The sequence below is a fragment of the Octodon degus genome, unplaced genomic scaffold, assembly GCF_000260255.1.
Source record: "Octodon degus isolate 3935 unplaced genomic scaffold, OctDeg1.0 scaffold00003, whole genome shotgun sequence".
Lineage (NCBI taxonomy): Eukaryota > Metazoa > Chordata > Mammalia > Rodentia > Octodontidae > Octodon > Octodon degus.
Genome location: NW_004524579.1, coordinates 10818297 through 10845232, shown reverse-complemented (window position 1 = coordinate 10845232; position 26936 = coordinate 10818297). Strand labels below are relative to the sequence as shown.

Below are 26936 nucleotides of genomic sequence, written 5' to 3'. Positions count from 1 at the left end.
CTCTCTCTCTCTCTCTCTCTCTCTCTCTCTCTCTCTCTCTTTCTCTCTCTCTCTCAAATGTTTACAGGAAAAGGTGGATTATTTTGTCTCACTTTCTCCACATTCCATTAGTGGCCCCTGCTCCATATGGGAAACAATGACCTGACTTTCTTTGGACAAACTCATTCTATGTTCCTCTGTGCTCCTCATTGAAACCAAGGAACAAAACATGCACAATATAGTGTTTTTAAAAACATTTTTAATGAAGAAATAATTCCATTCCAAAATATAGACACACAATTAAATAGTTTAATCAATTCAAAATATAACATGTCCCCAGGAGGTTCCAACGCACATACACACATACACACACACACACACACGCACACTTACACACAAAACAATACTTAACAGCAATACAAAAAAAAATCCATACGATAGTAGTTTTGTTACAACACCAATGAATATTGTGAAATCTTTAGTGTCTCTGGATTGGTTATTTCAAATGGTGTCAAATTATAGTAGTCATAATTAAAAATGTCTCACAGATAATTAGCCTCAAGATGTAATGTTTCCAATTTTTTCTCTTTTTGGTTGAAAAGTAAAAATGCCCTTTCGTTAAGGACACAGTGGAGTTCTCATCTGTGGCTCTTTATGTGGAATCAGCTAAGGTGACTGCAGCAACCCAAAGTTGCTGTATTTACAAGATCTATCTACAGTTAACAGCCGAGAACTCATAAGGGAGGATGACGACGACCAAATTAAAGCAGACATCAGTGCTAAATTATGATGCAACAGCTTGGCTCATGCATATAAGAAAATACATAGTATATCACAACAAGGCCACACTCTTAATGCAATTCAGTTCACATTACTACTTACAAATGAACCTTCCCTGCCTTAGAGTAGATCATCCGAGAATCCATTTCCATAGTCTCCAGCACATCTCCCTCTGACCAACCAAACTTACCCCGACTTCCATCCTGACCAACCACAACAGATTCCTGAATCCTATACAGTAGATTTCTCCTTCCTCCCCTCTTCTATGAACGTGGTGCTATGGGGAGGTGGCTGTGTTAGACCAGTGCTCATTAATAGGTTATCAGCTCTGATGGAGATGAACATGATATTCACCATGGAACAAGAAAGAGACAACCCCCTTAAGACATAGTTGTATTGAATGGACAGGACAGATGACACCTGCTGGGTTTGTGTTTATAACAGGCTCCAAAAGTAAAGTTGGAGAGCCAATGAAAGAAACCCACCAAAAATCACGAAAACCCAAAACAACACACGCCATTTTGTCTCGGTTACAGGACAGGGGTGCTTGAGTCTGGTCTCAGTGCTGACGTGGAGCTAAGAGAAAGAAAAGGTGGCTGGTTAGTCAGAAATTGGTCACTAGTGGTAATTTCCAGAGTCCTTGCAATGGCTTTGTACGATGGTATCAACACCCGTGTGATGGGGTTGGTTGGCAATGGAAACTATGACAAGGGGAAGGTCTTCAGCAGAACAGTTCCAACCTTAGACAAACATTGAAATGTAGAAACACAAAGAGACCACAACACATGTCAGCTCAGTCCAGTCAGTGGCTGAGTGCCACTTGCAGGGTCTGAGTTCTGAATTCAAGAACCATCTGGCTCTGATTTTTGAGCTGACAGCAATGTAGGTAGCTGGGATATAGTGGTTTTCAATTCTGAGAATGAGGCACCAGTGGTCACCTGCTCCATCTAGAGAGGTATGGTTTCACAGAGGATGGGCGGTGCAAGAGAGATGAACATTAAGACATACCAACAAAACCCACAATACAATCCACCTGTGCAAAGAAATCTGAGAACCATGTAATTGTGCCACTTTGGTGTTAGCCTGGGCTCAGGGACATCTGTTAGGGGGGTTCTCTGGAGGGAGGTGTGAGCAGGTATATCCAGGGCCAAGGTGGGGGCTCTTACTGATCCCAGTTAGGGGATGCTTTCTGACCAAATGCAGAGGTGGGAGCATTTGAGAGGCCTCAAGAAAAGAGCCTGAAATTGTCAGGACACATGTTCCCAGCCAGGTACCCTCCAGTGCAGACCAGGTTCCAGGGTGGGAGAAGGTTTATGCCAGACCCTGAAGCAAAACTGAATTGAGGTTGACTAGAATCTCTCTTACGTATTCTGCAGCAAGTCTTTTCAGAGATTATTTGCTACAATTTGTTCTAAAGCAATGATTTTCAACTGTTAGCATGCATCCGAACCACCTGGGTGGTGGATTAAAACACAGACCCTTAAGCCCAATCCCCAGAGTTTTGATTCAGCAGGCAGGGGCTGGGACTGAGGACTCTGCATTTCTATGTTATTCCCAGATGCTGCTGCTGCTGCTGCTGCTGCTGTTGTGGGCACTACCTTTTGAGAACCACTGTTCTACCATGATGTTCTCTTTTTTCTTTTAAAGGAAAACCAGGAATTCCAGAGAAGCTGCTAATTTACGTATAATATGTCCAATATGGTGTGGAGGTCTCCCCTCATTCAGACTTGAAACAAACAGATTACTTTTCCATTTCCCCCCAGAGTCCCTAAGGGAGATATTTAGAGCAAGGGCCCTCAGGAAGGACCACCAACAGAGTCTTGTATCCTCTTGTCTTCAACAGTTCTTTTGCATTTCAGCTTCTCAATGAGTGCAAAACCCCAACTCAACACAGAGGAGCTTGTCTTACATGACCATAGAACACTGCATGCAGGACACCAGGTGGCCAGCTAAGGCAATAAACATTCAGAAATAAAAGGAGAGTGAAGGTTTGCAAGCGCACTTTAAGCCTGTACATTTAAAGCTGAAGGCCTCCAAATAACCTGATGGGGGCGCTGTGTGGTGCTGTTAAAGACATGCTTCCTAAAGCTAAAAAACGAGAGGAACGAGACCATGGAAAAGCATAGATCACTTCAGTCCGTTTGGGAATCTTATGGCACCTGTGGTTTATAAACAGCTTTAGTAACGAGTATTTCAAAACATAGTTCACAGTTTTTAAGAAGATCTGTGCTGATTTTAAAAACTAGATTCTATATAATTTGAATGTTGTCTTTTTGAATATGATATCTATTTGGAAAAAAAAATATTTACACTGAATTCTATGGCTGACTCATTAGAATAACTTGAAAGAAAACAACCTCCAGTTGGAAAGAAGCCCCAAACAATGGATTATTCCTGGTGTTTGGTTCAAGTCACTGCTCACTGAGACTTAGGGTCAACTGCAGACCAAAGACCCTTTTCGGCTTCTGGGCTCTGAGTGTAAACACTCAGGAACCAAATCCTTCAGGGTTAGTGAATAATTGCAAGTGGTTGTTTTTTTCCAGTTACAGTGGAAAAAAAATGTACAGTGTATATTAAACTGTTTTGCTAAAATCTCAAAGAATCCAGAAATCAGACTTCTAGCTCTGAATGGTATTAATATCATCATTGTAAACTGAATGGGTTCAGTAGCATGTGCAAAAGTTTAAAATGCTTGTTAATACTGCCCTCGTGTGCAGCTGCAGCACGAGTTCTTGGGGATGAGCCGTGCTACAGAAGATGTAGCTGATAAATTAGGTTTGAACAGAAGTCATTTTTCCCCCTTCTAGACCATACACCTATGAACTACAAATCTTAGAACAAAAAATTAGCTGCACTAAAGGCATCAGAACACATCATTAGGAGTGGGGTTTGTCGGGAGGTGCTGGGTGTGGCGGCTCCTCTCTCCGACGAGGCTGCTGCCCGCTGCTGTCTTCCTCCTCTTTGTGGGTACAGCGCTCTCCACCATCATCACTTTTCATGTTACTTTCATCATCTGTCTGACTATAGCTTGCCTGGGAATAAGGAATGTGTGATTTTTTTAAAAGAGGAGAACTGTTTCTAAATTAGAATTATGACTCTTAGGGTTCCCCTTTCCCCAGCACACACGCAGACACACACACACACACACACACACACACACACACACACACACATATGTACGCATACACACTCGCTGTTCTTCCTTCCTATGCCAATCAGGCAATCAGGGACCAATGTCCTGAGACACTGTACACTGCCACACTTTCTGGAAGAGAGGACAGAAAGTCCTCCTTGTTGAGCTGCTTTCTTAAGGCATATCTGAGCTTTCTGGAAAGTTTAAGTAACACAATCAGAAATACCTATATTGTCCTTTGAGAAAAAGGTAAAAACACTGACCATCACAATGCCCTCTGGATTTTTAAAAAGGTCACTTGCTATGGTTCAGGCCCCCAGTTTTGAAGTTAGGAAGTGAGAGGCCAAGGACAGTGACAGGCCACATGGCTAGAGGATGACAAAGTAACAAGTCTAAGACAGGAGTGGACCAAAATGGTGCCTTAGAGAACACTAAGCTGAGTACTAAACATCATGTATACTATTCTCCAAACTTGGCCAGTTGAAAAGCAATAACCCAAGAAATCTCTTTACTTGTGTAGTATATTGATGTGTGAAGTTCCAAGGAGCCTGCAAGTCCTATTCAAGCAGAGACTGGACCATCCATGTCTCTGGTATCTCACTTTCTGCTCCACCTCCATGGAGGGATTTGCCTTGGCAGATAGCTGACTGGCATCAAGCTGATGAGACCAGCTCAAGATCCACGGATAAGAGATGCATATATGCTAGAGTAATTATTGGTCTTGTAGCACAGTCATAAAGTCCAAATAAAAATGTTTTAATAATATAAACTTTTAAAATTTCAGTTGCATTTCTTGGATATATTAAGAAAAAATACAGGGCCCGGGGAGATGGCTCAGTGGAATAAGCACTTGCCTGGCAAGCACAAGCACCTGAGTTCAATCCCTGGTTTCACAAAAACAAAACAAAACAAAAAAAAAAAAGAAAAAGAAAAAATACAGTAGGATAGAACTAGCTACAAAGATGAAAACCTACTAGACTTTACAGCGTTCTATTAGATTTTAATTTAATTGTGCATAAGGGGCTGATTTAGCAACAGGTTTCCTAAAGTCCTATGGAATGCAGACTAGTTGGGTACCTAGTGCAATAAATAACTGAAATCACACTATTTAATTTTCCACTGCCAAATTCACAACAAAAGATTAATAAATGCCCGAATAACTTGAAGGTATTGAAAATTTTCTTTCTTTCTTTCTTTCTTTTTTTGGTGGAATCAGGGATTGAACTCAGACCCTTGCGCTTGCCAGGGATGCGCTTATTCTACTGAGCCATCTCCCTGGCCCCTGAAAATTTTCTTATTTAGGTACAAGATGAATCCAATGCCTGATTTAAAGTAGGATTATATAAAAACTATGTTTTTGAAAAGAAATGCTTTTCTAGGAATTAACCAGTAGTGTTTAAACAAAAACAAGACCAAAGTGTCCAAATTGCTGGCGCTAAGGGAAAGGGACTACAATTAAAGAGAAAGGTTTTCTCCTTTCAGACTATGTTATAACTGGAGTGAATATTTTCAGAGACTGCTCCTGGGAATTTTTCCACTGTAGTCATAATGAATCCAGAGAGGATGTGGTAATGCATTCTCAGATTTAAGGGAGGAAGAGTAGAACATGGTTAGTAAGATCCTTCCTCACAGCTCATAAAGTATATTTCATTGTAGGAATTATGTGTGAATTTGCTTTTTAATCTTAACCTAAAGACCGAGACAGCTAGCTCTACTTTTTACTTATTGAGATATTATAGAGTAAATATCTATCCATGCAAGTATCTATCTATCTATCTTCCATCATCTCTCTATATTTTTTAAACTAGCAATCATAGCAGGTAAAGTTTATTATCAGTTGCATTACGGAATTCTGTGGTTGGAAAGGACTACAAATCTAAAATTGACACAAGTCCTTGGCTAACTGCAACTAGATTACTGTGGGAAATGTTTAACTTTGAGCTATAATAGGATACATCTAAATGGCCATTAGTTCGAGCCAGACAAACCATCTAGATTTATGGGCCAGTGTAGCCCAAAGTCTCTCAAATCATTGCAATGTGGCTTAGTCTGGGCCATGTTTATAAAAGTTTATAAAAGTTCTGAGTTTTCATACACTTCCATTGCTGCTACAGAGCTCTAGGTCTTAAATAAACTGCTCCTAAAGTATGGTGCTCAGTGGCTGGAATATTTCTGCATGTTCAAAAGAAATGATAGTGTGCCTGCCATTGTGTCAAGATGTTTAAAAACTATATTCCAGGGAGTACAACTCCTCTGTGAGGTAGATGTTGTGACATATGTCATATACAGGAAACTGAGGCTGATACAGGTCTAATAACTTGCCCATATTTATGCTACTAGGATTTGGTGAAATATGCTGCCATATTTGAAATTGGCTCTAACAGAGTCCAAGTTCAGACCACTACGTTCAAGTGATCCTGCCAGCTAACTACAATTCTTTCCACATTTAAAACTACTGAGGATTTAACACATATTTAGGTAGATTCTTGGGGTGCTGTCACATACCACATAAATACTATTTTAAATTATTTTATATCCTTCTGAATTCCATAATAGATTTAAATTAGTTGTCTCCCAAATACAAGGCTGCAGAACTTTTTCCTGTGCTTTGATTCTTTGATTTATTTTTTCTTCTCTTTTTAAATTTAAAAAAAAATTTTTTTTGGTGGTACCAGGGATCGAACTCAATACCTTGAGCATGCCAGGCAAGGATTTATTCCACTGAGCTATCTCCCTGGCTCTGATTCCTTCATTTCTTTAATGATACTTTAGTTTGCCTTGACTTGTTAAGGTACACACTTTTGGTCTCTTAGGCCCTGTGTTCAAGGAGCTGACCTATCTAGAGATGCTGAGCAGGTAGATATCAGACCCTCAGAGGCCACAATGCATTGGTGATGGGGCCACCTTAGCTTCGTGGCCAAAGAAGCACCTGGAGCTTCTCTGGTGTATCAGTTTCCCTAATCAACAGAGTACAGTGTCAACTCCCAAAGAGGTTTGGGAAATTTCCTCTGGAGTACAGTGACATTATATACTGAGATGATTCTTTGATATTAGCGGGGAAGGAGGATGCTCTATCACACAGAAAGAAACACCTATGACAGAGTGATTGTGAATTTAGGCTACAAGTTATCAGAACTCAGCACACAGTGTCCATATTTCCTCCTAAATGAGAGGGTACTTACTTGAGAGGAGAGTGATAAAAGGATATTGCATTCAACCTTGCAAGCTGACCTGTGGGTGACAAAGGACACAAACCAGAAAGGTGACATGTCAAGTCAGTGATGCAGTCAAGCTGGTGAATTATTTGGCTGGAAGCCATGCACAAAGACAGAGAGAGTACATGAATGAAAGTAGCACTCTGAACCATCCAATCACTCCCTGCTCACAGAGCATCCAAGGAAAACCACTTCAGCTTCTCCAGAGCACATTATGCTTCAAGTGGGGACACAAGGGCTTGCTACATTTCCCAGCCCTTTCCCTGCCCTTTTTCTTGAAGTTACCAGGTATGGAAAGGTAAGGAGAGAGACAAAGAGCTTAAGACTTACCGGAAATAGTCACAACTCCAGTTGGGTCTTAAGACATTGATACGATTTCTCTTCACTTAACTCATCTAAGGCTCAATTTCTAATTTATTAAAACAAATACAAATCTAATGTTTGATGTAGAATGATAAAAAGTTGCCTTTCTTTAAAACAACATCTAGGGCTGGCCTGACTGCTCAGTGGACTAAAGTACCTGCTTAGGTTCTATTCCCATTGCGCTGGGCCAGCTCCCCCTGTGGGGCGTGCTGAGTGGGCAGCTGAGACTGGGTGTGGCGGTGCGTGCCTGTAATCCCAGTACTTGAGAGGCCGAAAGTAGGAGAATCACTAGGAGTCTGATCTACATAGTGAGACCCTGTAGAATCTGTCCTAAATACAGAAAAACAAAAAGAAAAAAACCCCCAACATCTACAATTTCAATGACTCCTTTCACCAAAATGCAGAAACTGATCTGAGCTCTAAGGGGGAGGGGTAACTGTCACCTCTAACAGTAGGAACCAGAGCACTGGTCATGTGGCCTCATCTCCCTCCCCCTTTGCCATGTAAAGTACTCATAGGCATGCTATCCCTCAGGGTTTCCAGGGAGGTCCCACCAGCTTTGTTCCAGGCTAATTCCTTTCTGTGGAGGAGCCACAGAAATCACAGAGGAACAGTGCACTCTGTGGCTTTGCAATCCGGTAACTATGCTTTTGTAGCACAGGTGCATAGCTCCACATACAGTATCATTCTTCTCTTTTGTATAATTAGAACACCATTTTGGTTTCTTCTCAAATATGGCTCTTCAGTGGAAAGGCCAGTGGAACATCCCAAAGGAGCAGCACTTTGGCTTTGTATTGTGAGGTGAAGTTGAAGGGCTTTGCTTTCTCTCCTGCTACATTCCACTTGGGAAAATATTTCAAGGCTTCATGTATAAATATACTAGAACTAGCAGAAAATTTCCCCCTCAGTTTCTCTGTCCTTGACTAGCAAAGTAAGAAAACATCACTGGTGTCCTAGGATGCGGATATTGCCCTAGCAAGTTGCCCAGCTTGTGTAGACATTGGACAGAAAGTCTGACAGGCAAACAATACCCAACAGAGCAGGGACCAGCAGGTCTCTGCCAGGCAAACCTCCTTGAGCCAACAACACATCTTCAACACCTGTGGACTTAAGAAAAAGGATGCATGCAGAGAGATAAACAAGGCTGTGGAATTACATCCCAGGAAACTGTGGTGCCTTAAGCACAAGTGATTAATCACATTTAATCCCAGTTGCATGATCAGTGGCTCACACCTGTCATCCCAGCCTCTGGAAGGCTGAAGCAGGAGGACTACAAATTATGAATTCTCAGATAGGTAGATACACTCCAGGTTATCTCAAGATTGTGTTATCTTCACCCCACTGAACCTGGGCCTAGAGGTTCTCTGGTATTTCTCAGCGAGTCTTTTCACCCTTCCACTTACATTTGACATGAGGTGGGCAGTGGGAGAGATTGTGGAGGTATATGAGGGAGGAGGTAGTCATGTTGTTTCAGTTTCCTTGTATTGTTTTTTTTTAAACACCATCTTTTCTTTTTTCTCTCCTTCCCCTTCCTCCTCTTTCTTCTTCTTCTTCTTCTCTTCCCCTTTCTTTTTCTTCTTCTCCTTTCCAGTACTGAAGACTCAGGGCCTTGGCCATGTTAGCAAGTGCCTTATTACTGAGCTACATCACCAGCCCCTTTATATTTTTGAGGTAAGGCTTGCCTGAGCTGCCCAGGCTGGCTACAAACTTGCAATCCTCCTGCTCAGTCTGCCAAATAGCTGAAATTGGAGGAGTGCACCACCACACTGAGCCTTCTTTTTTGATTTATGAAAACACAGAATCTTAATAATCTTGGAGGAGTTTCGATTGTTCATCACTATGTTCCACTAATGTCTCAGGCCCCCTTTCACTTTTCAGACCAGAACTAATAAACATATACAGTAAGTGACAGCTACAGGAAGTGTGGAAAGCTGAGCACAGTGGCTCACACCTGTCATCCCAGCCTCTGGAAGGCTGAGGCAGGAGGTCTACAAATTCAAGCCAAGCCTGGGCAATGTAGTGACTTAATGGAACCCTATCTTAAAATTGAAAATTTTAAAAAAGGGGCTGGTGATGTGACCCTGTGTAAAGACTATGGGTTCAGTTCTAGTACTGAATACATGGGGAAGCAGGGTAGCAGGGAAGAGCACCGGGAAGGGCTGACAGCCTGGGCTGGGCTGTTGGGGGAGGTGAGCTGGGCACCTGGCTGCGGCCTACCTGGTAGGCTTCATCGTGAAGCTTCTGTTTCAGGTATTCCTCCATCTTCAACTCGTTCTCCAGCTGCCGGACTGAGTCATTCTCGTAGTTTTCCTCTTCAGGCTGGACGTAGGGGTCCCCGTCTTCAGTAACTCTGGGAATGAAGTGCAGATGGGATTTTTGGAGCAAATCTTTTAAGAGAAGCATGAGTGGGATTCATGTGACAGCTGTAGTTTGGTTAGCACATTTATTTTCAATAGTCTTCAAATTCACTTTCCTGCTTTTCTTTTTTAACCTAAACGATAACTTGTTAAAATATCGGAGTGTTGGAGAAATAGATCACTGAAAATCTTTTCCTACACATACTTTTTCCCATGGCAGTCTGTTCATCTATGATTTTTAGGGTGTATAGGAATGGGTGGGGCCCTCTACATGTTTTGCACTCTTAGAAAAAGACAAACTTCTCTTTTGAAGGAATATGAACTTTTTCCAATACAAGGGCTTTAAAAAAATAGAATGAAGGGTCAGGGATAGAGCTTAGTGGCACAGTGCCTGCCTGGCACATTTGAGGTCCTGAGTTTGATTCCCAGTACAAAAAAAAAAAAAAAAAATTGCAGAACATTGTCTATAAGGAGAGTAAGCCCTCTACTGAAATAATGGTTAAGGACATTTGTTCATAACATGTTTCTTTTTCCCTCTGCTATACTGAGGGAAATGAATCCAGGCTAGGGTTACCTATACACTGAACTACAACCCTGACTCTCTAAAATTTATTCTATCTATCTATCTATCTATCTATCTATCTATCTATCTATCCATCCATCCATCCTCTATATTTTGAGATGGGTCTTGCTAAGTCTCTAAGTTTCCAAATTATGCGGGGCTTCAGCTCATGATTCTCCTGTCTCAGCGTCCCCGAGTGCTAGGACTACATGGGTGGGCCACACACCCAGTTATTTTTCTCTTTTTGTGTTATCTATGCTGGATTTATTTATTTATTTTTTCATTTTTTAAAATTTTATTGAGAAACAAATACCAATGAGACAGTTTCAAAGCTGATTAATAGAACAGTTTCAATAATTAATACATTGTACATTATTTTTATAGTAGAATTAAGTCTTGGGTGATCAGCAAGTTAGTGCCAAGAAGGCTCATCTCCCCTATGGCTCTCTCTTGACTTTAAAATTTTGTACTATTTGAAAAGTCCATTTAAAATGGTCTAATTTCACTGCAAAACAGGGAAGAATGACCTCACTCACTATGAGACTCTATCTCCATCTATTCGTAGAATGTGTGAGGTGCTTCATGTGGCTTAACAAAAGTTTAGTATCTAACTCATAGGTCTAGAATATTCTCATGTAAAATGTAGTATGTATACTTTTGACAGTACAGATATTAAAACATCCTTAAAATTTTCCTTTGTTTCAAAGAATTGTTTCTGGGCTGCTACTTAAATGCCTCATTCATGTTTATTTACATTTGTATGACATGCTCTTATTATTTTTGGAGGGTTTAGGGCTGACCACATGGGCTGGGAGGCCTCTGCCAACCTCCTTTCCCAGCTCTCCAAGCACTTGGGGCAACTGATCTCGGTCTGGGGCCCAGCAGACTGGTGGTGGTCATGGTCTTTAATGTTTTAGATTTTAGGATTGAGACAAAGGGATTTTAGGTAGACACCATGTAAATGCTTAACCACCTAAAGTCGAAGAGATAAGTGTGCCTGTCCCGCCCACGGGTGTGCTGAGCCAGCCACTGAGTCTGGGCAGGCATGGTGGAGCACACCTGTAATCCCAGCACTGGGGAGGCTGACACAGGAGGATCACTATGAGTCCGAGCTGCATAGTGAGATCCTGTGTGAAATGCATAAAAAAAAAGAGATATGTATTTACCAGACAAAACAGATGACAATTCTTGATTTCAAATAATAAACAAATCTAACAATTCTAAAATGTAGAGGGAAGGAAAAGAAAGCAAACTAAAATTAGAAGCAGCTGCATGCTGCCATTTAAAATTACATCTTAACTATTCTGTTCTGATGGTTCAGGCTGCTGCTTCGCATCTGGCTTTCCTACTAGGTCTCTTTATAACTCTCTATTGTTGCTGGTTTTTCACTTGCTGCCCGGATTGACAGCAAGGGCCTCTGGTTAGTTTCTTCACCAAGTCTTTAAAATAGCCAGTTTATTTTTGTAGACCAGGCTGAAGTACTTTCCGCATTGTGTCACCCTGTCATCTTTTAGTGCTTTCCAATCCCCTTTCCCAGCCATCGGGTCAGCCTTTAGTCATGATCCTCATAACTCCATGAAACTCATGCTCCAAAGTTTATTCTTTTATTCCTTCCCAAACTGGGCTCTGAAACTCTCTCCTAGCTGTGCCTTTGCTCTTCTGTTTCCGCTGCTAAATACTTTGAGGGTCACAGATAAATCTAATGGCAATGTCACCATTTCTGTTGCCTTGAGTCAAGCTATAGAAACCTGCCAGCATGGAAATCTTTGCAAAATAAGACTTCTGAAGAGGGTCCAGTATGTCTTTATAATGAGATTTTAAACAGCTACTTATATCTATCCAAATGTTGTTTACACCCATTGTGAACAAACACCTGACTAATACCATCAGATGAGTGCAAATATAGGAAGTTCAGAAGAGAGAGAGTGATGTGTCCTGAATTTGCTATGAGCCCTAGAAGGGTAAAAGCAGTTTTAAAAAATATTACAAATGATTCCTGACTTGCAAGGGTTTGGTCTACAACTACATAACGTTGCAAAAGCAATGAGCTCTCAGTAGCAACTGTACTTTGAATTTGGGTCATTCAGCAGGCTGGTGATCTGCAGTAGGTGCCTCTGGGTGCTAGGCGGTGGCAGCAGCGGCACCAGGATGCATCTATGGGTCAGTTCCAGGGGTCGGGAAGGCCCACGATCGCCGCTGTCGTGTGCTGCGCTGCTCAGGTAGGATGGGCCATAGGATTGGGATGTTGTATTAAGTGCGTTTCATCTTGTGACATTTTCCATTGTGAGGGCCTATTAGGACGTAACTTCATCATAAAGTGACAGGCATCATTGCCATAAGCACAGATTGCTTTCTTTTGCTGATACTCCCTGGAAGGTATAAGGGCGAGGTGGGAAAGTGTCCCGGCCTAACGCACCCCGGCTTGCCTCTTCCAGCACAAAGGGAAGTGGCACCATTACTTTCTCAGTTACAGCGCTGGCCACCCGCGCCTCGGAGTCGCTGCTCCTCCCTGCTGCTCGCGCCCCCCCTCCCCCCATGCTCTGGGGACTCACATGCTCCCGTGCACGGTGCTTGTGGTGGCTCCTCCGTGGATGTACCCGGGCTTTCGGGCGTGGATTTGAGCTAGGAAAGCCTTTTCAGAGGTGGGCGATGGAACCAGGTCCTCAAACTGAGTCCGCGCAAATTCAGAATCCACATTACTCTCCGTTTCGCTTCCCACCTCTAGCGGCACAATGAAGAAATAAAAAAAACTTGCTAGATAGTTTATGAGCTTCAAATAAAGGACCGGGCTTAACATAAATCAACATGTGCTCTATGAAACATTAGCCAGTTGCTGTACATTAGTCAAATCAGTATTTTCTAAAATGAGAATGGATACACACATTTCTACTATTTGGTATACATTTTCTTTTTTATCTCAAAAATGTTATGAAGAATTTTTTGTGTTCTACTGACTTTACTTTTCAAGTGTTTTTTTCTACAAAACGCCCTCATTAAATTATTATTTTACTTAATAGTACTCTAATTTAGAACATATAACCCTAAAATATGACAAACTCTATTTCAAAGAATTGTAAGAATAAACTAAGAACACACAAGGCTTTCAGTGCAAGAATAATGCTTCAGTTATTATTTGTTAGGACGGTGGTATGCTCATTAATCATGTCACTTCATCCTATTTGGTACTCTTAAATAGAAGCAACAATTTTCAGTTACTTTACTTCTTATTAAAAATTTAAGCTCAGGATTTAAAAAAAATTAAAATTCTATTTCTTACAGTTGTTGTAATCTCAGCTATAAGACCATAGTCCTGCTTAACAAATATCTTGCTAGGTTTGCTTTAAGAAATAGGTGGGAAAGCATTAGTACCTGTTAAATTATTTGTGTATTCATGTTGCTAACGTTTTAAAAACTTTATGTGGCATTAGGAAGCTAGAGACACTTCTACAATTTGATAGTATTCAATTTTGGGCAGACTTAATATTGTAAAGGTAAATTTCATTTTGGCTCCTTCTAAGATCATGCATCTCTAATAAAGTCTAATAGGTAAATAAAATATTTGACGCAATGGAATTAGTCCAGCATCATGTTGCTATGGATTATGATATATATTAACAGTGGCTGTCTTTAGATTCTAGAAGTATGGGTCAATTTGAATACTTTTTTAAAGAAATTCTTTTCTGCATTGCCCAAATTTTCTGCACTGAGTATAGTATTAACAGTCTTCTAATAAGCAAAATGTAAACTTATCAAAAATCAAAAAATACCAACAAAATATTGTACAGGCCTTTAAAATATTCTTTTCTGGGGCCTGGCCCTAGCTCAGTCCTTTAAGTGGCTGCTTCCACAAAGCTGTCAGCCTCAGGTTGCTGGAGTTTGAACCTCACAACTCTCCCGCTGGCCAAAAGTGCCCTGAAGGCAATCGAGGAACCAAAAAAAAAATATTCTTTTCTATTGGACAATGAGTGGGCCTTTGGGAGAGACCTTGCATGGTGGTCCCTCTGTGATGAGCAGACAGGTGCGAGGACACCGGGACTCACCCGAGTTCAGCTCTTTCACCAGAGAGGACATGGTGTTAGTGATGGAATCTGCCGCCACTAGCAAGTCATTCCTTAGATTTCTTCTTGAGCCTTCAGTAAAGAAGAAATAATAATTTAAGAAACCTCAGCTTTTCCTTTACCCAAAGTTTTTATGTTATTCATTATTTTCACTGCAACGTAATGTAACAAAAGTTCTTTTATTTTTCCCTTTCAAAAGGGTTTTGGCTCACATTCTGAAAACAAAAGCAACAGAAAAAGTTACTTACGGCAGTGGCTCCTGATATAAGAAGACGTGGCTAGGGATGGTGGTGTATATAATTTATTGTCTAAAGTGGGATGATGTTGAAAGAGAAAGGAATGAATGTTAATAAGACTGGGTGACCTGGAGCAAACTGGGAGGGGCAGGTAAACCAGCCTGAACAGGCACCTTTCCTAGGAACACACAGATGAGGAGCCTTGGTTCGCTAGGCCTGCATGTCCTACCCACTGTTACTGATCCAGCTGTCGCACTGGAGCTGAGCATCCTGGATTAGGGGCTCCATCAGCACAGCCTTGGTCTCCTAGCGGGGCCTCTAGAGCTTCCCCTAGAGGACAAGGAGCTCTTGGGAATAGGGAGCCTGTGAACTGCACACTTCCGGAGTGTGGGAAATGAGTGAAAACTCTGGTCCTTCTCCCAAGACACGGGCACATACACATCCTGTGCTCTAGCCTGCAGCTTAGGTGTGATTGTGTCGGATCGTAGTCTATGGTAGAAAGTAATGATTCTTACACTGTGGGCACACTAAGAGTGAATGGGTATTTGTGCACTGGCCCGAGAGTGGGGTAAGGTGAAGTTGGGACTGAGATAATCAGCAAAACAGATTTGGAAGAAAAGGTTCAAGATTTCAAATACTGAATGACAAATGCAATTGTGCAGCATGAGCATTTTGTGAGTTAAGGGCTGCCCTGGGGTTCTGCTCCATTGCCATTTCTTGGCAATATTAACTAAGAAACGTAATAAATATATTACATTAAAAAAATCAAAGTAGCTAGATAAAAACATTAATTATAATAGGTAGCATAAGTTGATTTAAAACACAGAATCTGTAGATTTTAAAACATGATTTAGAGAAAGTATATTTTGCCTTCTAAAATTTTTAAAAAGAAAGTTATTTTTCCAGTTACATAAACTGTTCTTTCTTTTTCTTTTTCTTTTTGGGGCAGAGTCTCATGTAGCTCAGGCTGGCCTTGAACTCAGTTTGTAACTCAGGCTGGCCTGGAGCCCAAGTGATCCTTCTGCCTCAGCCTCTCGAGTTCTGGGGCTAGAGGGGTGCACCACCATGCCCAGCCACAGCTGTTCTTGAATTAATTTCAGTGCTTAAAAGAAAAAACCCTAATTTGAGTCCTCTATTTTCATATGAAGTGATAGACTGTTATTCTCCCTCATTAAAATGTGTTAAGGTTTTACCCTGCACACTATGGAGGAGAGTGTCTGTTTTCTCAATTTTACTATCCCTGGATATGATCAGTGTTAAAAAAAAAAAAAAAAAACATTTAAAGCACCTGCTGGGAAAAAGGTGATATTTATTAAAATTCGTGTTCCAACAATTACTTGTGGGGCTGGACCCTTTCCATAGGTTTATGGGTGCTTCGATTTCCTCTATAAGGGTGCGTCCTTCATCTACTTTGGTTTTGGGGTGCCACTTACTTCCTGACCTCCACATGCTTTATGTAGAGCTGAAATTAAGAAAATGGACTGTCACATGCACTGGAAGTGGCTTCCTCATGTTTGTTTGTGTCCTTTGATTTTGTTTATTCTACTCTTTGTCTTAGAATTTAAGCTCAAATCGGTGTCTCTTTTCCTTAGATCTTTAAGTGAAATGTGGATGTGGAAAGATGTTCACAATGTAATTCCAATTCTAAGAAGCACAAATTGCAAAACAAAATGCAATAACTGACCTAATTTGTGTGGGAAACACAGAGTACACATCTATCAGTGCATACAGACATCTTTTGTATGTAGACAGAAAGCTGAGAAAGCCCAAACTCTTCACAGGAGTTTGTTTCTGGCAATGAGGCTGACTTGGTTGAAAAGGGATACAGGTGAATTTGATTTTCTTATACTCTGAATTTAAAAAGTGATGTAAGAAAGACATCAAATCACTTGCTTTGAGGCACCTCTGACCCCTCCCCATGAAGAACACTGGTTGTTACCTCTGGCCTCTCTGGGCTCCTTTGCTGACTGTGGAGGTCTAACCTTGTACCTCCAGGGATGCATCTATAGAACATCTTAACGGGGCTCTAAAAAATTATTGCATGTCTTTGTCATTTTAGAGTTAATGAATTGGGATTATTTAATCTCAGTCTCAAGAGAAGACAAGGAAGTTAACATGGATTGTATTTATAGTATCCTAGGAGACTGATTAAGATATTTCCTGTAACTTGAAGAACAAAGATTTATTAAGAATTGGGCCAGGAAGGTAGAATGGTGACACGAGGAGGAGTGGTTCAGCCCAGGGAGTTCTAAGATGCTCTGATTAACACCGGCCCAGCTATGAGCCAGCCGGAACTCTAAGGAGCTCCCCATGCAGTGGCTGTGCTAACTTATATGCCACTATAAAAGCCAAGCAAAGCAACAACAAGAACACTTACTTTGAGCAAATGCCTCTTGTACATCTCCCCCTACCCCTGTCAGAGAGTCCTGAGGCGTGTGCGTCGGGGTGGAGCAGGCAGACGCCGAGCGGATGGGCATGGGGATGGGCCTGCTGATGGTGTGGCTGGGGGAGGAGCGAGGAGAGCCTGCCCCCTGGGTCTGCAGAGACAAGGCAAGTTATTAATTTGTTTTCCAAGAAAATGCCATATGCCACCCAACACCTAGGTCCGATGTTAAAAACAGTGACAATGAAATTCCAAAGCATGAGGACTACTTAGGGAATTCAGATGGCAACACTAAGCTAAATTGTAGGTGCAAATGATTTAGGGCCCTGTTATATATAATCTGAAGTTGAGGTTAAATACTGAAAGCTAAGGATATTAGTGCAGAATAGTCCTACAATTTATAAGATGTGTGCCAGTATAATGAAACTTTTGCTAAACAGAGATAATTGTAACGTATTTTCTCCATGAAGGAAGTTCTATAGGATAAAAAGATATTAAAGAGGTTTTAAATACAAACTAGGGGACTGTTCAGAACAGATACGGTATATGTGCTCCTACATTTTTTAACTTGTCTCTCCTGGCATCATCTTTAGAGGATAATTCACAGTAGAAATCATATCTTGTAATATTGTGCAGATTAAGTCTCAAAATAAGAGTCAAATAAGGTATAAATTATTTAATCTGCATTTTACAGTTATAGCTGATTTTATCAAGTTGCTCTGTGGCTCAGGGGTTTGAATGGGGAAGCAGACAAAAAAATCTTAGCTTCTTCTTTTGCTAATTTAATTTATTTTTAAATGATACATAGAAAAACTGGACATGTTAATGCAATACCAAGTAATGTTTTGATACAGGTAAACAACATACAATATTTAAGTCAAGCTAAGCATATCTATCTTTCTTTATCATTTGCTTATGGTAAAAACAGTTGAAGTCCTTTTTTAGCTTTTTAAAATATGAAGTACGTAATTGCTATTTATAGTGATCCTGCTGTATAATAGCATAACAGAAGTTCTTACTCCTCTCTAGCTGCATCTGTAACCATAAAACTTAGTATCTCCAACACTTCTCTGCCTTGGTAACTGCCATTATGCTCTCAACATCTTTGAGACTAACTTTTTTAGATTCCACATATGAATTAGATCATGTGGTACTTGTCTCTCTGTGCCTGTCTTACTTCATTTAACATAGTGATGTACAGTTCCATGCATGTGGATGCAAATGACAGGATTTCATTCTTTATGGTAGAATAGTATCCACTGTGCATGAATATCACATGGTCTTTATTTTCTTGTAAGAGAAATCATCTTTCCTTGTTCTATTCATTCATTCATTCATTCATTCATTCATTCATTCATTCATTCATTCATCAACTGGTGGATACTTTTCGTCTCTTAGCTACTATGGATAACACTGCAATAAACCCAGGAGTGTAGGCGTTTCTTCAACACACTGATTTCATTTCCTTTGGATAATTACCTAGTAGTGAGACTGCTGGAGCATATGGAAGTTTTATCTTTAATTCTGTTAGGAACTTCAATGCTATTTTCTATGATAACTAGAATTTACATTTCTAGAATTTACATTGCTATCAAGAGTGTCCAGAGACACCATTTTCTCTACATCCTTACTAGAACTCGCTCTTTTGTCTTTTTGACAATTGCCATTGTTACTGGAGGTAAGTGATGGCTCATTAAAGTTTTTATTTGCAATAATTTTGGTTTCTCATCTTTGGTTACTGTTTCTCTTCACCTATGACAAAGTACTATTCTATCAGAAGAGTAAAAATAGCAGCATTTGAGAGGGACTAAAGACAAGAGTAGAAAACAACTAAAAACTCCATATCCTTGTGTTCCAGTCTTTAGCATGGGACCTTTCTGAGATTGTCACACCTGGAATTTTAATGCTTTGTCACTACCAGAGGTCCCTGAGAAACAATCTTCCTGTTTTAATAATTAGTAGACAAAGGAAGACAATCGTACATGCATGTAAGAAGATGCATGGAGACTTTCATGCATACACAACAAATTTGACATTCATATCAGCTCCATCCCAGTGTTGGGTCTGACCAATTACAGTGAAAACTCTTCTATAGCAAGGACCAGAGATTCCAACCCATTCACATTCCTAGACATGCACTATGGCACCAGAGCTCTGTAATATTCTACTTAGGTCTTTGCTTTGGTTTCAGCTGCTTGAAGTTAAAACATACAACACCAATCTCATACAATTCCATGCGGTTAGCTCTCCAGGGTTTAAGTTCACACAGTATTGTCAAATCTATAAATTGAGGAAAACCCCAGAATTAAAAACAAACAGAACAGAGCACAGAAAAGAACTCTTGAGATGCCCAAAGGGCTGAGGAGTCCATTCTTTCACTCTCAACAGTACCTTGTAGTGATCTGTCCAGGCCCAGGGAAGAGAACTTGGCTGGGTGGTGATGCTTTGCAGCCTGCCTTCCTCAGCCAGCGCAAGGAGGGGGATGGTTTTCCCAGGAAAGATTTGAGAGCTCAGCCCCATTACCTTGAAACTCTGTATCTGAGCTACCATTGTGTCCCCAGCTGGCTGTGTCATAACAGTTAACTTCACATTTGAGTTGTGCTTTCTGGTGTTCAAAAGGCTTTGCACACATTCTCACTGATCTCTCTCCATGACTCTATGGGGCAGGCATCATCATTCTAAATATGCAGATGTGGATCCCAGAGTATGCAGAACAAATAGAATTGCTCTCTGGAGATGGAGCCAGAGTGGTAGGGCTGGTGCTGAGCCCAGGCACTCTGAAGGCTTTGGGATAGAGGAAACTTGTTAGCCTGTGACTAGAGAAGTGTCCCTCAAAAGAGACAGATGTTGGTTGGTACTCTGACCTGGCCTCCTCTCCTGTGCAGGCTTTCCAAGGCAGGGTCCTCAGCAGGACTCCTGTTTTTCTCTTATTTGTCCTTTTTGTGGAGGGACCAGTCACAGCAAGATGAGGGACATAGTGTTTGTAGAAGTTAGCTTTTCTTGGCTGTACAGCCTGAGTTTTCTACACGACTCAGGAAGGCTAGACCTGCTTGCACGATAGGGAAATTCACGATAGCAAGACCATTCCAGTTGTCCATGGAATTTAGCGTATAAAGAGATGCTACATAGACAGTTCTGTTTTATTTTCCAAATGGCAGTAGAAAGCATAATATACTGGAACATCAATTCCTAGTGTGGAAAGCACCTTCACCCCCAAATTCTTCATTTAATCATCTGAACCATATATGGTATTATTTCCATTGTATAGATTAACAAACTGAGACTCAGAAACAATAACTGGGTTATTCAAAGTCCCTGAGTTAGTGAGTGACAGACATAAAAGGGATCCCCAGCCTTTGAGCTACAAACCCAGGGCTTTCCCACATGTCACAGGTACTTCTTAGGATGCTAGATGTGTCCATCTCTGCTTCTCTAAGTTTACAAAGGTTCAGCAGCCTGAGGCTGAAGAAGCCCAGGGCCTGTCCCCAGGATGCCACTGAACCAGGGAATAACTCTCTGTCACTGAGTCATGGGACAGGTTTGGTTGCCAGTGTGAAAGGACAGCCTTTGCGTTTGTTATCCAGGACAGAAGTACAGTGCACAATCTCTTATCTGCAGTTTTGAAATTTAAGAAGGTCTGACAAGCAGAGGTTGTTTCATAATGAATTTGGGCCCATGGAAGATGAGGCTGTTGATAAGGGACAACATCTGTGTTACATCACCTTTCAAAGGTCTGAACTCTAGAACAGAGATGGATTGTGATCTGAGATATGGGATCATGGGCGGTAGTTGGATATTTTGCTGTATTGACACCAGCCTTGTGTGCACTTGTTAGGCCGGGTTCTCTTGCACAGGGCACGCATGGGCTCCTCCCTTCATAAAGCATTTGTAGAGATATATATATATATATGTGATCCTTCCACTCTCCCTTCTGTGAACTCCTGCTTAGCAGTGTGTGTCTGAAGCATTCCGACTCCTATCTCTATCTGTTCTTCAAAACCAATTATTCCTATTCCGTTCTACTTCCTGTCTCCCAAACTCCCATTAGTGATTCTGTGTGAAGAGAAAGAGAATTGACTGCGATTGTGTGCTAAGGGAAAAAACAACTGACTGACTCTAACTCATACCTATGTGTAAGTGACTACCAGTGACCGTCTCCCAAATGAATCTCTAATGGTTGCCTTTTGTAGCAGTCTGATTATTTGAAAAGTTTACATGAAAGATTTTATGTGGAAGGAAGGATTTGGTTGCATGCTTTCTCAGACTTGCAACTCCCAAGTCATATTCAGTCTTTACCCGACTAGTGGGCATCGATGCATAGATGTTGGTTTGCTGGGAGAGCATGCCCCATCTTTCCTTGCTGGGACACTATCTTCCTAGTAGCTTTTGTGTAAATGCCTTCTCTACCTTCCCTTCAGTTCCTCTGTTGGAAGGTCGTTAGTCCAGGGCAGGTGCCCCTTTGCATTTGGGTAGCTTTGGCGTCAATGTCACTGAGCAGCATTTTCACAGGTGATGAGCCCTACAGATGGTTGCCTCCAGCCTGATCATCAACCATGGCTGTTGGCTAACAACTTTAGAAGAGTTGGAGTGAATAATCTCTGTGAGCACTGTTCCTTGGAAATTACTCAATGATTAATGGGACAAAGACTTAAGGGACAATGGTCCATGCAGATCAATAAATAGATCTAAAATTCCCAAGGAGGGAGTTGATTTATGGAAGAAGGAAAACATATATCACACTTGCTAAATTTAAAATAGCTCTCTTCCTAGAGAATAAGTGAAAAATTAATTTCTCCACACCATCCTCTGAGTTCACTCAATCTGCTGTTGCATCAATTTTTAAAAAGGTTGAAAAGATCCATAAATTTTCTGATTATTTTTCAGGAAGTATTTTGATTTCTACTCAGCTCTAGATATGAGAGATACCTTAGGAAAGGGGCAAAGGTCTAAAGGTTGATCCAGGCTGCTTTAATGAAGTACAGAGTGTTACCCGCCATCCAAATCTGCTTCTTAGGCTTGTCTACGAGTGCAACCTGGTCATTCCTGGTTGTCTTTCAAAAATATCTGTCAATATTTTGTACACTGTACAGAGTGTTTAAAACTTGCAGCCTTTTATCATAAATCATATTGTTTAAAAATGTCTACTCAGAAATGGATATCAGCAATAGTTATAGATATTAGCATGCTTAGGATCATACCTGATGCTACCAGAAATGGAAGAGATAATCTTACTGGATTGTTTCTGTCATTTTTTAAAAAATAAAATTGCTATTTACTACTATTAAAAGCAATTAGAGGTAATTAGAACTGATTAAAAGTCTTGTTCAAATTTCTTCCCCTATTAGAGACACTATTAGTTAACTGTAATTAAGAAAGGTAACTGTGTGTGTGTGCATGTGCACATACATGTGTTTGTGTGTGTATGCAAACTATGAGTTCACTCGTGTGTATATAAATAAATATGCATATTCATACTTACATTTGAGATGCATACTGAATTTTTCAGAGTGCTTTCATGTCCATGGCCTTTTAAAATGTGTACAGTAACCCTAGGAGCCAAGCATCACCAGTTTTTTTTAAAGTGAGTTATCAGGAAGTTAATTCACTTTACTCAAGCTCTCATAGGTGTGAGTGAAGAGCAGGGCCCACTGGAACTCTGGTCTAGCCCAAAAAAAATCTTCCTAAGAAAACTATTATTACAATCTTACTTCTTAAACTGAGATTCAAGATGCTTGGTTTTAGATTGGCCAGTGTATTTGGAAGTGGAAAGATACCAGAAACACTGGAACATACTGTTACTACAATTACACCCCAGCTGCCTTCATTATTAAACGTTTTATGAGTGTTCTTTTTATGGCTCTTTCAATAACTCTTAAAGATACACAAAGAAGAAAGAGGGTAGGATAACTTCAGTTTGAGTTTTGTCAAAAAAGAATTTATTGCTTGTGATACCATAATCATCATGTTATATTACAGGCACTATTTTAAAAAATCATGTTCTGTCCTCGACGGGGATAAATTCATGCATTTATACAAGAAACAGTAGAAGTAAGAATTATATATACCAGTATAATAAAATGCTACATTGAACCATGCAGACTTAAGATAAAGCAAATAAGGTTATTAAATCACGCACAATTTGTTTTCTGGAGGTTTTCAAAGTTTGATTTTTACAAAGAGAATGTCCCCAGAGGGGAAAGGCTCATAAATAAAAACAGAATTTAGAAGCAGATGCTGGTCTAAAAACCTCTAAATTCTCTCCTTAGATCATGTTATACTATGAGCAGCCTATAGGTAGGGATGGTACTTATTTATTTCTTTATAGACTGCCTTTATAAGGCTGGAATTTATAGGCTTCTGTCTTTAATTTAGACTGAAGGTCAGGATGAGAAACAGCCACATGAAATCTATGACTTTGTTTTTCCATTTTATTATTCAGTACTTCTATAAAGTTCCGAGTGAAGACTTTCTTTTATATTTTATGGTGTAGAAATTGTGCTCTCCTGAGGAGTGGTATTTCTATGTGGATAGAACCACAGGTCATATTTCCTTTTTTGCTTCATTGCCAGAAAGCTCAGAGGAATACTCTTGCTCCTTACGATTAGCATATTTACATTTCCTTTTCCTTAGCTTTGCATTTTTCTATTTCCAGTTTCGGGAGTCACTGGTCATATATTTTGTTATAGGCTGCCTTGGGTCCTTTTTGAAGAGAGGCTTGAGTGTAAAAGTGGAGGGATATGAGTAAAATGGACAGACTTTCCTCCCAGACAACCTGTTTCTGACATCTGGGTGCACTGACCACAGGCCTGTAAGTCCAGGCCTGTGTACCCCTTGCAGGCTGACCTTCCTAGGAGCTGGAGCTGGAAGCGGATCTGCTGAGAGCAGATCAACCAGCAGAGGGGGGCCGAAAGGTGACAGCCATGACATCACCGAAGGGCACTGCCTGGTCAGGCTCTGTGCCTCTGTTTATGAATTTCCTGCTCCAAAGGAGCTTTGCAAGAAAGTGCTGTCTGGGAGGCCATAGGGGAAGTACCCCTAAGGGAGCAACTGTAGTCAGGCTGACCATGAAGGGCGATTGCCCTTTCTTTCCACTAGGAGAAGGAAGGTTGTATTTGAGCAGAGTTTTCTTTTTCTTCACACATGACAAGAGACAGGAAAGAAAAGAGGCCATTTGCGAAGGGAAGTACCATGAGAAAAGTATTTTCTTGCCATGATCTAAGTGTATTGGAAGTGCAATAGCAATCCCCATTCGGCTGCTGATGTGGTGTGTCTACCCCAGGGAATGGTCCTCATTTTGACTTAAGTTCAGTAATTTTTTCCACAAAATACAAAATAATGTAGTACATTGTCTTTATTGTCTGACATTACAGATTAATTTAACACTTTTCCTTTTTTTTTTTTTTTTTACAGAGGATGGAAATGAAGGTAAAATGTGTTCATCATTTTGCAAACATTCTTTGTTACACACAAACACACACAATGAATAATAGAAAAGAGCATACAGAAGAATTAAAAGATATGTTGGAGTTGACAGGCTGCAGTTCTAATTGATCCATGGAAATGCTGAAAAACGTTTTAATAATGCTAGCAAGTGGAATATATTTTCATACACAGTTTGGTACATGCACCGAACAGTAAAGCTGCTTTTCTTTTGCCTCTATTTAATTGTATTATTATTATTATTATTATTATTATTATTATTTTGAGTATGCTGCTCCCTTCACTGGCTCCTGAATCTGACCGTATGGGCTGGACACAGAATTTCAGTTTAGGTCATGGGTAGAGAAACACAGTGCCCCTAACTCTAGGGAAAAAAAGTGTGTGTAGTGACTTTCGGCACTCCCAATGCAGAAGGTTTGGTGATGAGAAAGGATGTAAGTTACCTATTTTCTTTTAGAGATTGTTGTCAAATAATATTTGGGCTTCTGCTTTAGGGAAGAACCAAAAAGACAGGAAGTGGCTAATGGGGCACTCGGTATGCTCTTTCACAAGATTGAGCCCATTCTGGGGAGCAGATGGACAGAGACAGGGTCTTGTAGAGAGTCAGTTAGTTGAGAGTCAGGGAGTCTTATAGAAATCCTTTTCCTGAGTCTTACGCAAAGAGTTTCCAACTTTTTCAGGAAAAACAGTAACTGAGCTGAATATTCATTGAGAGGACATGAAGGTTTGCTTTTGTGTGTTGTAGGTTTTAATATAATATTAACTTCTGTATAGCTCTAGTGACTGTGTTGTTCTATATAGAGAAGGGTTCTGATCAATAACCCAGAAAAGCATGACACTGATTTGAAACATGTACACTGGGGGATCTAAAACACTTCCAACAAATTACAGTTTGTTCCCTCTTCTAAGAGATGTAACAGTTCTTCTTTTGGTGCAGATAGCAGTGATAGTTATAAAAAATACTAAATTTTATAATCTCAATTAAAGCACTACATTGAAAAATAAGCAAATTAGTATAATTTTTTTTTCTTTCCAAACTGAAGCATGAACATACATTAGAGGCAAAAGCAATGAGAAAAACAGCAGGATGGCAGGCCCCTCCACTGTTAGTTAAGACCTGCAGTAGGGGACATAACTTACTCCCTGCTTCAGTTCTTCTTCCTACAGAAAGATTGAATCAATAACAGTTAGATTACCCAGGGTTCCCAGAAGAGCATCTACACAGCGCGAAGGAAGGCAAGATGGAGGAAATGTCAGTGCAGGTGTGATGGTAGGTCCAGGCCTCTGCCACTTCAGTGATTATCCTTGCAAGCCAAGTGGCTACTTGAGCTTACAGGCCCATTCCTTTCCTCCATGTTTCCATCCATCTCTCAACACAATCTGTCTCTATCCTAGTGCTTGCTCATCTTGGTACAAAAGCTGTGCTCAGTCAGCCCAGGTTGGTACCATGATAACAGGTGGTCAGTAGATTACTATCCCAACGCTACAGTGACAGAAGCTATAGGACCACCAGCTCAGGGTGCATCCCAGCATATCCTGCTGGTCAGTGAAGAGTAAGATGGGTTCAGACCTCTTCATGTGACAGGCTTGGAAAGGGAAGCAGAAAAGAGCTTTTCTGTCAGATCAAATGAGTCAATAGACCAGAAACAGCAGCAGGTTATCCATGAGCTAGTTCTATGTTACTACAACTAACAGAAAACTGCTTGAATACTATACTTTGTATCAAATGCCCTAAAATGTGAATTTTATCAGGTCTTATGAGGCATTCCCCAAATGGACACTGATGATAATGGAATAAAACAGTAAAGAACAAAGAAATGTTACAACTGTAGAGCCTGAGAACAGAGGATTCAAAAAAATATTCGCTAAAGAAAAACTAAAAAGAAGTAGAAATGAAGGAAAAAAGAAAGAAAAAAGCAAAGAGGGAAGAAGGAAGGACAGCAAGAAGGGAAGGGAAGGGGGAAAAAAAGAAGGAAGGACAAGAGGGAAAGGGCCAGAGATGGTGTGTTGGGAGGGGCATCTATGAATTCAAGGTCGGGACACCTTGTCTCCTTTTCTTCTCCATCAGAAGCTTCAATTACTGCCCTTGTGGCAGTTCCAATGCATTCTGATTCATGCTTGTTCATTGTGGGCAGGATGACCGCTGAGCGGAGAGAATTCTACAGGGCCAACTGTGGACGTGTGGCCATAGTTCACCTACATTTGCTTTGCGAAGCAATTTGGTGGTTCTGATGAAGCAAATAAGGCTTTACTGAAGGAGTAGTGCCACTTCCAACATGAAGAGTAGACTATAGCACTATACAGGCCTTATATAGACCACCTTATTACATAGTCTACCTACAAAAGAGGGAGGGAATGTTCCCATTTACAGTTTGCATTTGAAATCTGTAAAAGCCATGTGACTTGTTATAGCCATACAAATGGGACAAA

At 40.6% G+C, this 26936-nt stretch overlaps 1 protein-coding gene across 23 annotated transcripts in view; it reads right to left on the bottom strand.

Moving 5' to 3' along the window:
- Positions 1-221: 221 nt before the first annotated feature.
- Dtna (dystrobrevin alpha) overlaps positions 222-26936 on the bottom strand; it is a 407896-nt gene continuing 381181 nt past the window's right edge. For 11 of the 23 annotated variants that reach the window (XM_023714185.1, XM_023714184.1, XM_023714194.1 and 8 more), the window contains 6 exons: positions 25647-25667; positions 17061-17220; positions 14430-14519; positions 12942-13110; positions 9688-9820; positions 222-1335 (listed from right to left, as the gene is read on the bottom strand). In XM_023714185.1, coding sequence (XP_023569953.1) covers positions 1195-1335; positions 9688-9820; positions 12942-13110; positions 14430-14519; positions 17061-17220; positions 25647-25667 — 714 coding nt within the window. In that variant the 3' untranslated portion in view covers positions 222-1194. Of the gene's footprint in view, positions 3792-7074; positions 7124-9687; positions 9821-12941; positions 13111-14429; positions 14520-17060; positions 17221-24402; positions 25668-26936 lie in introns of those variants that run through there. The other 12 variants (XM_023714209.1, XM_023714219.1, XM_023714228.1 and 9 more) reach the window with 6 other exon arrangements.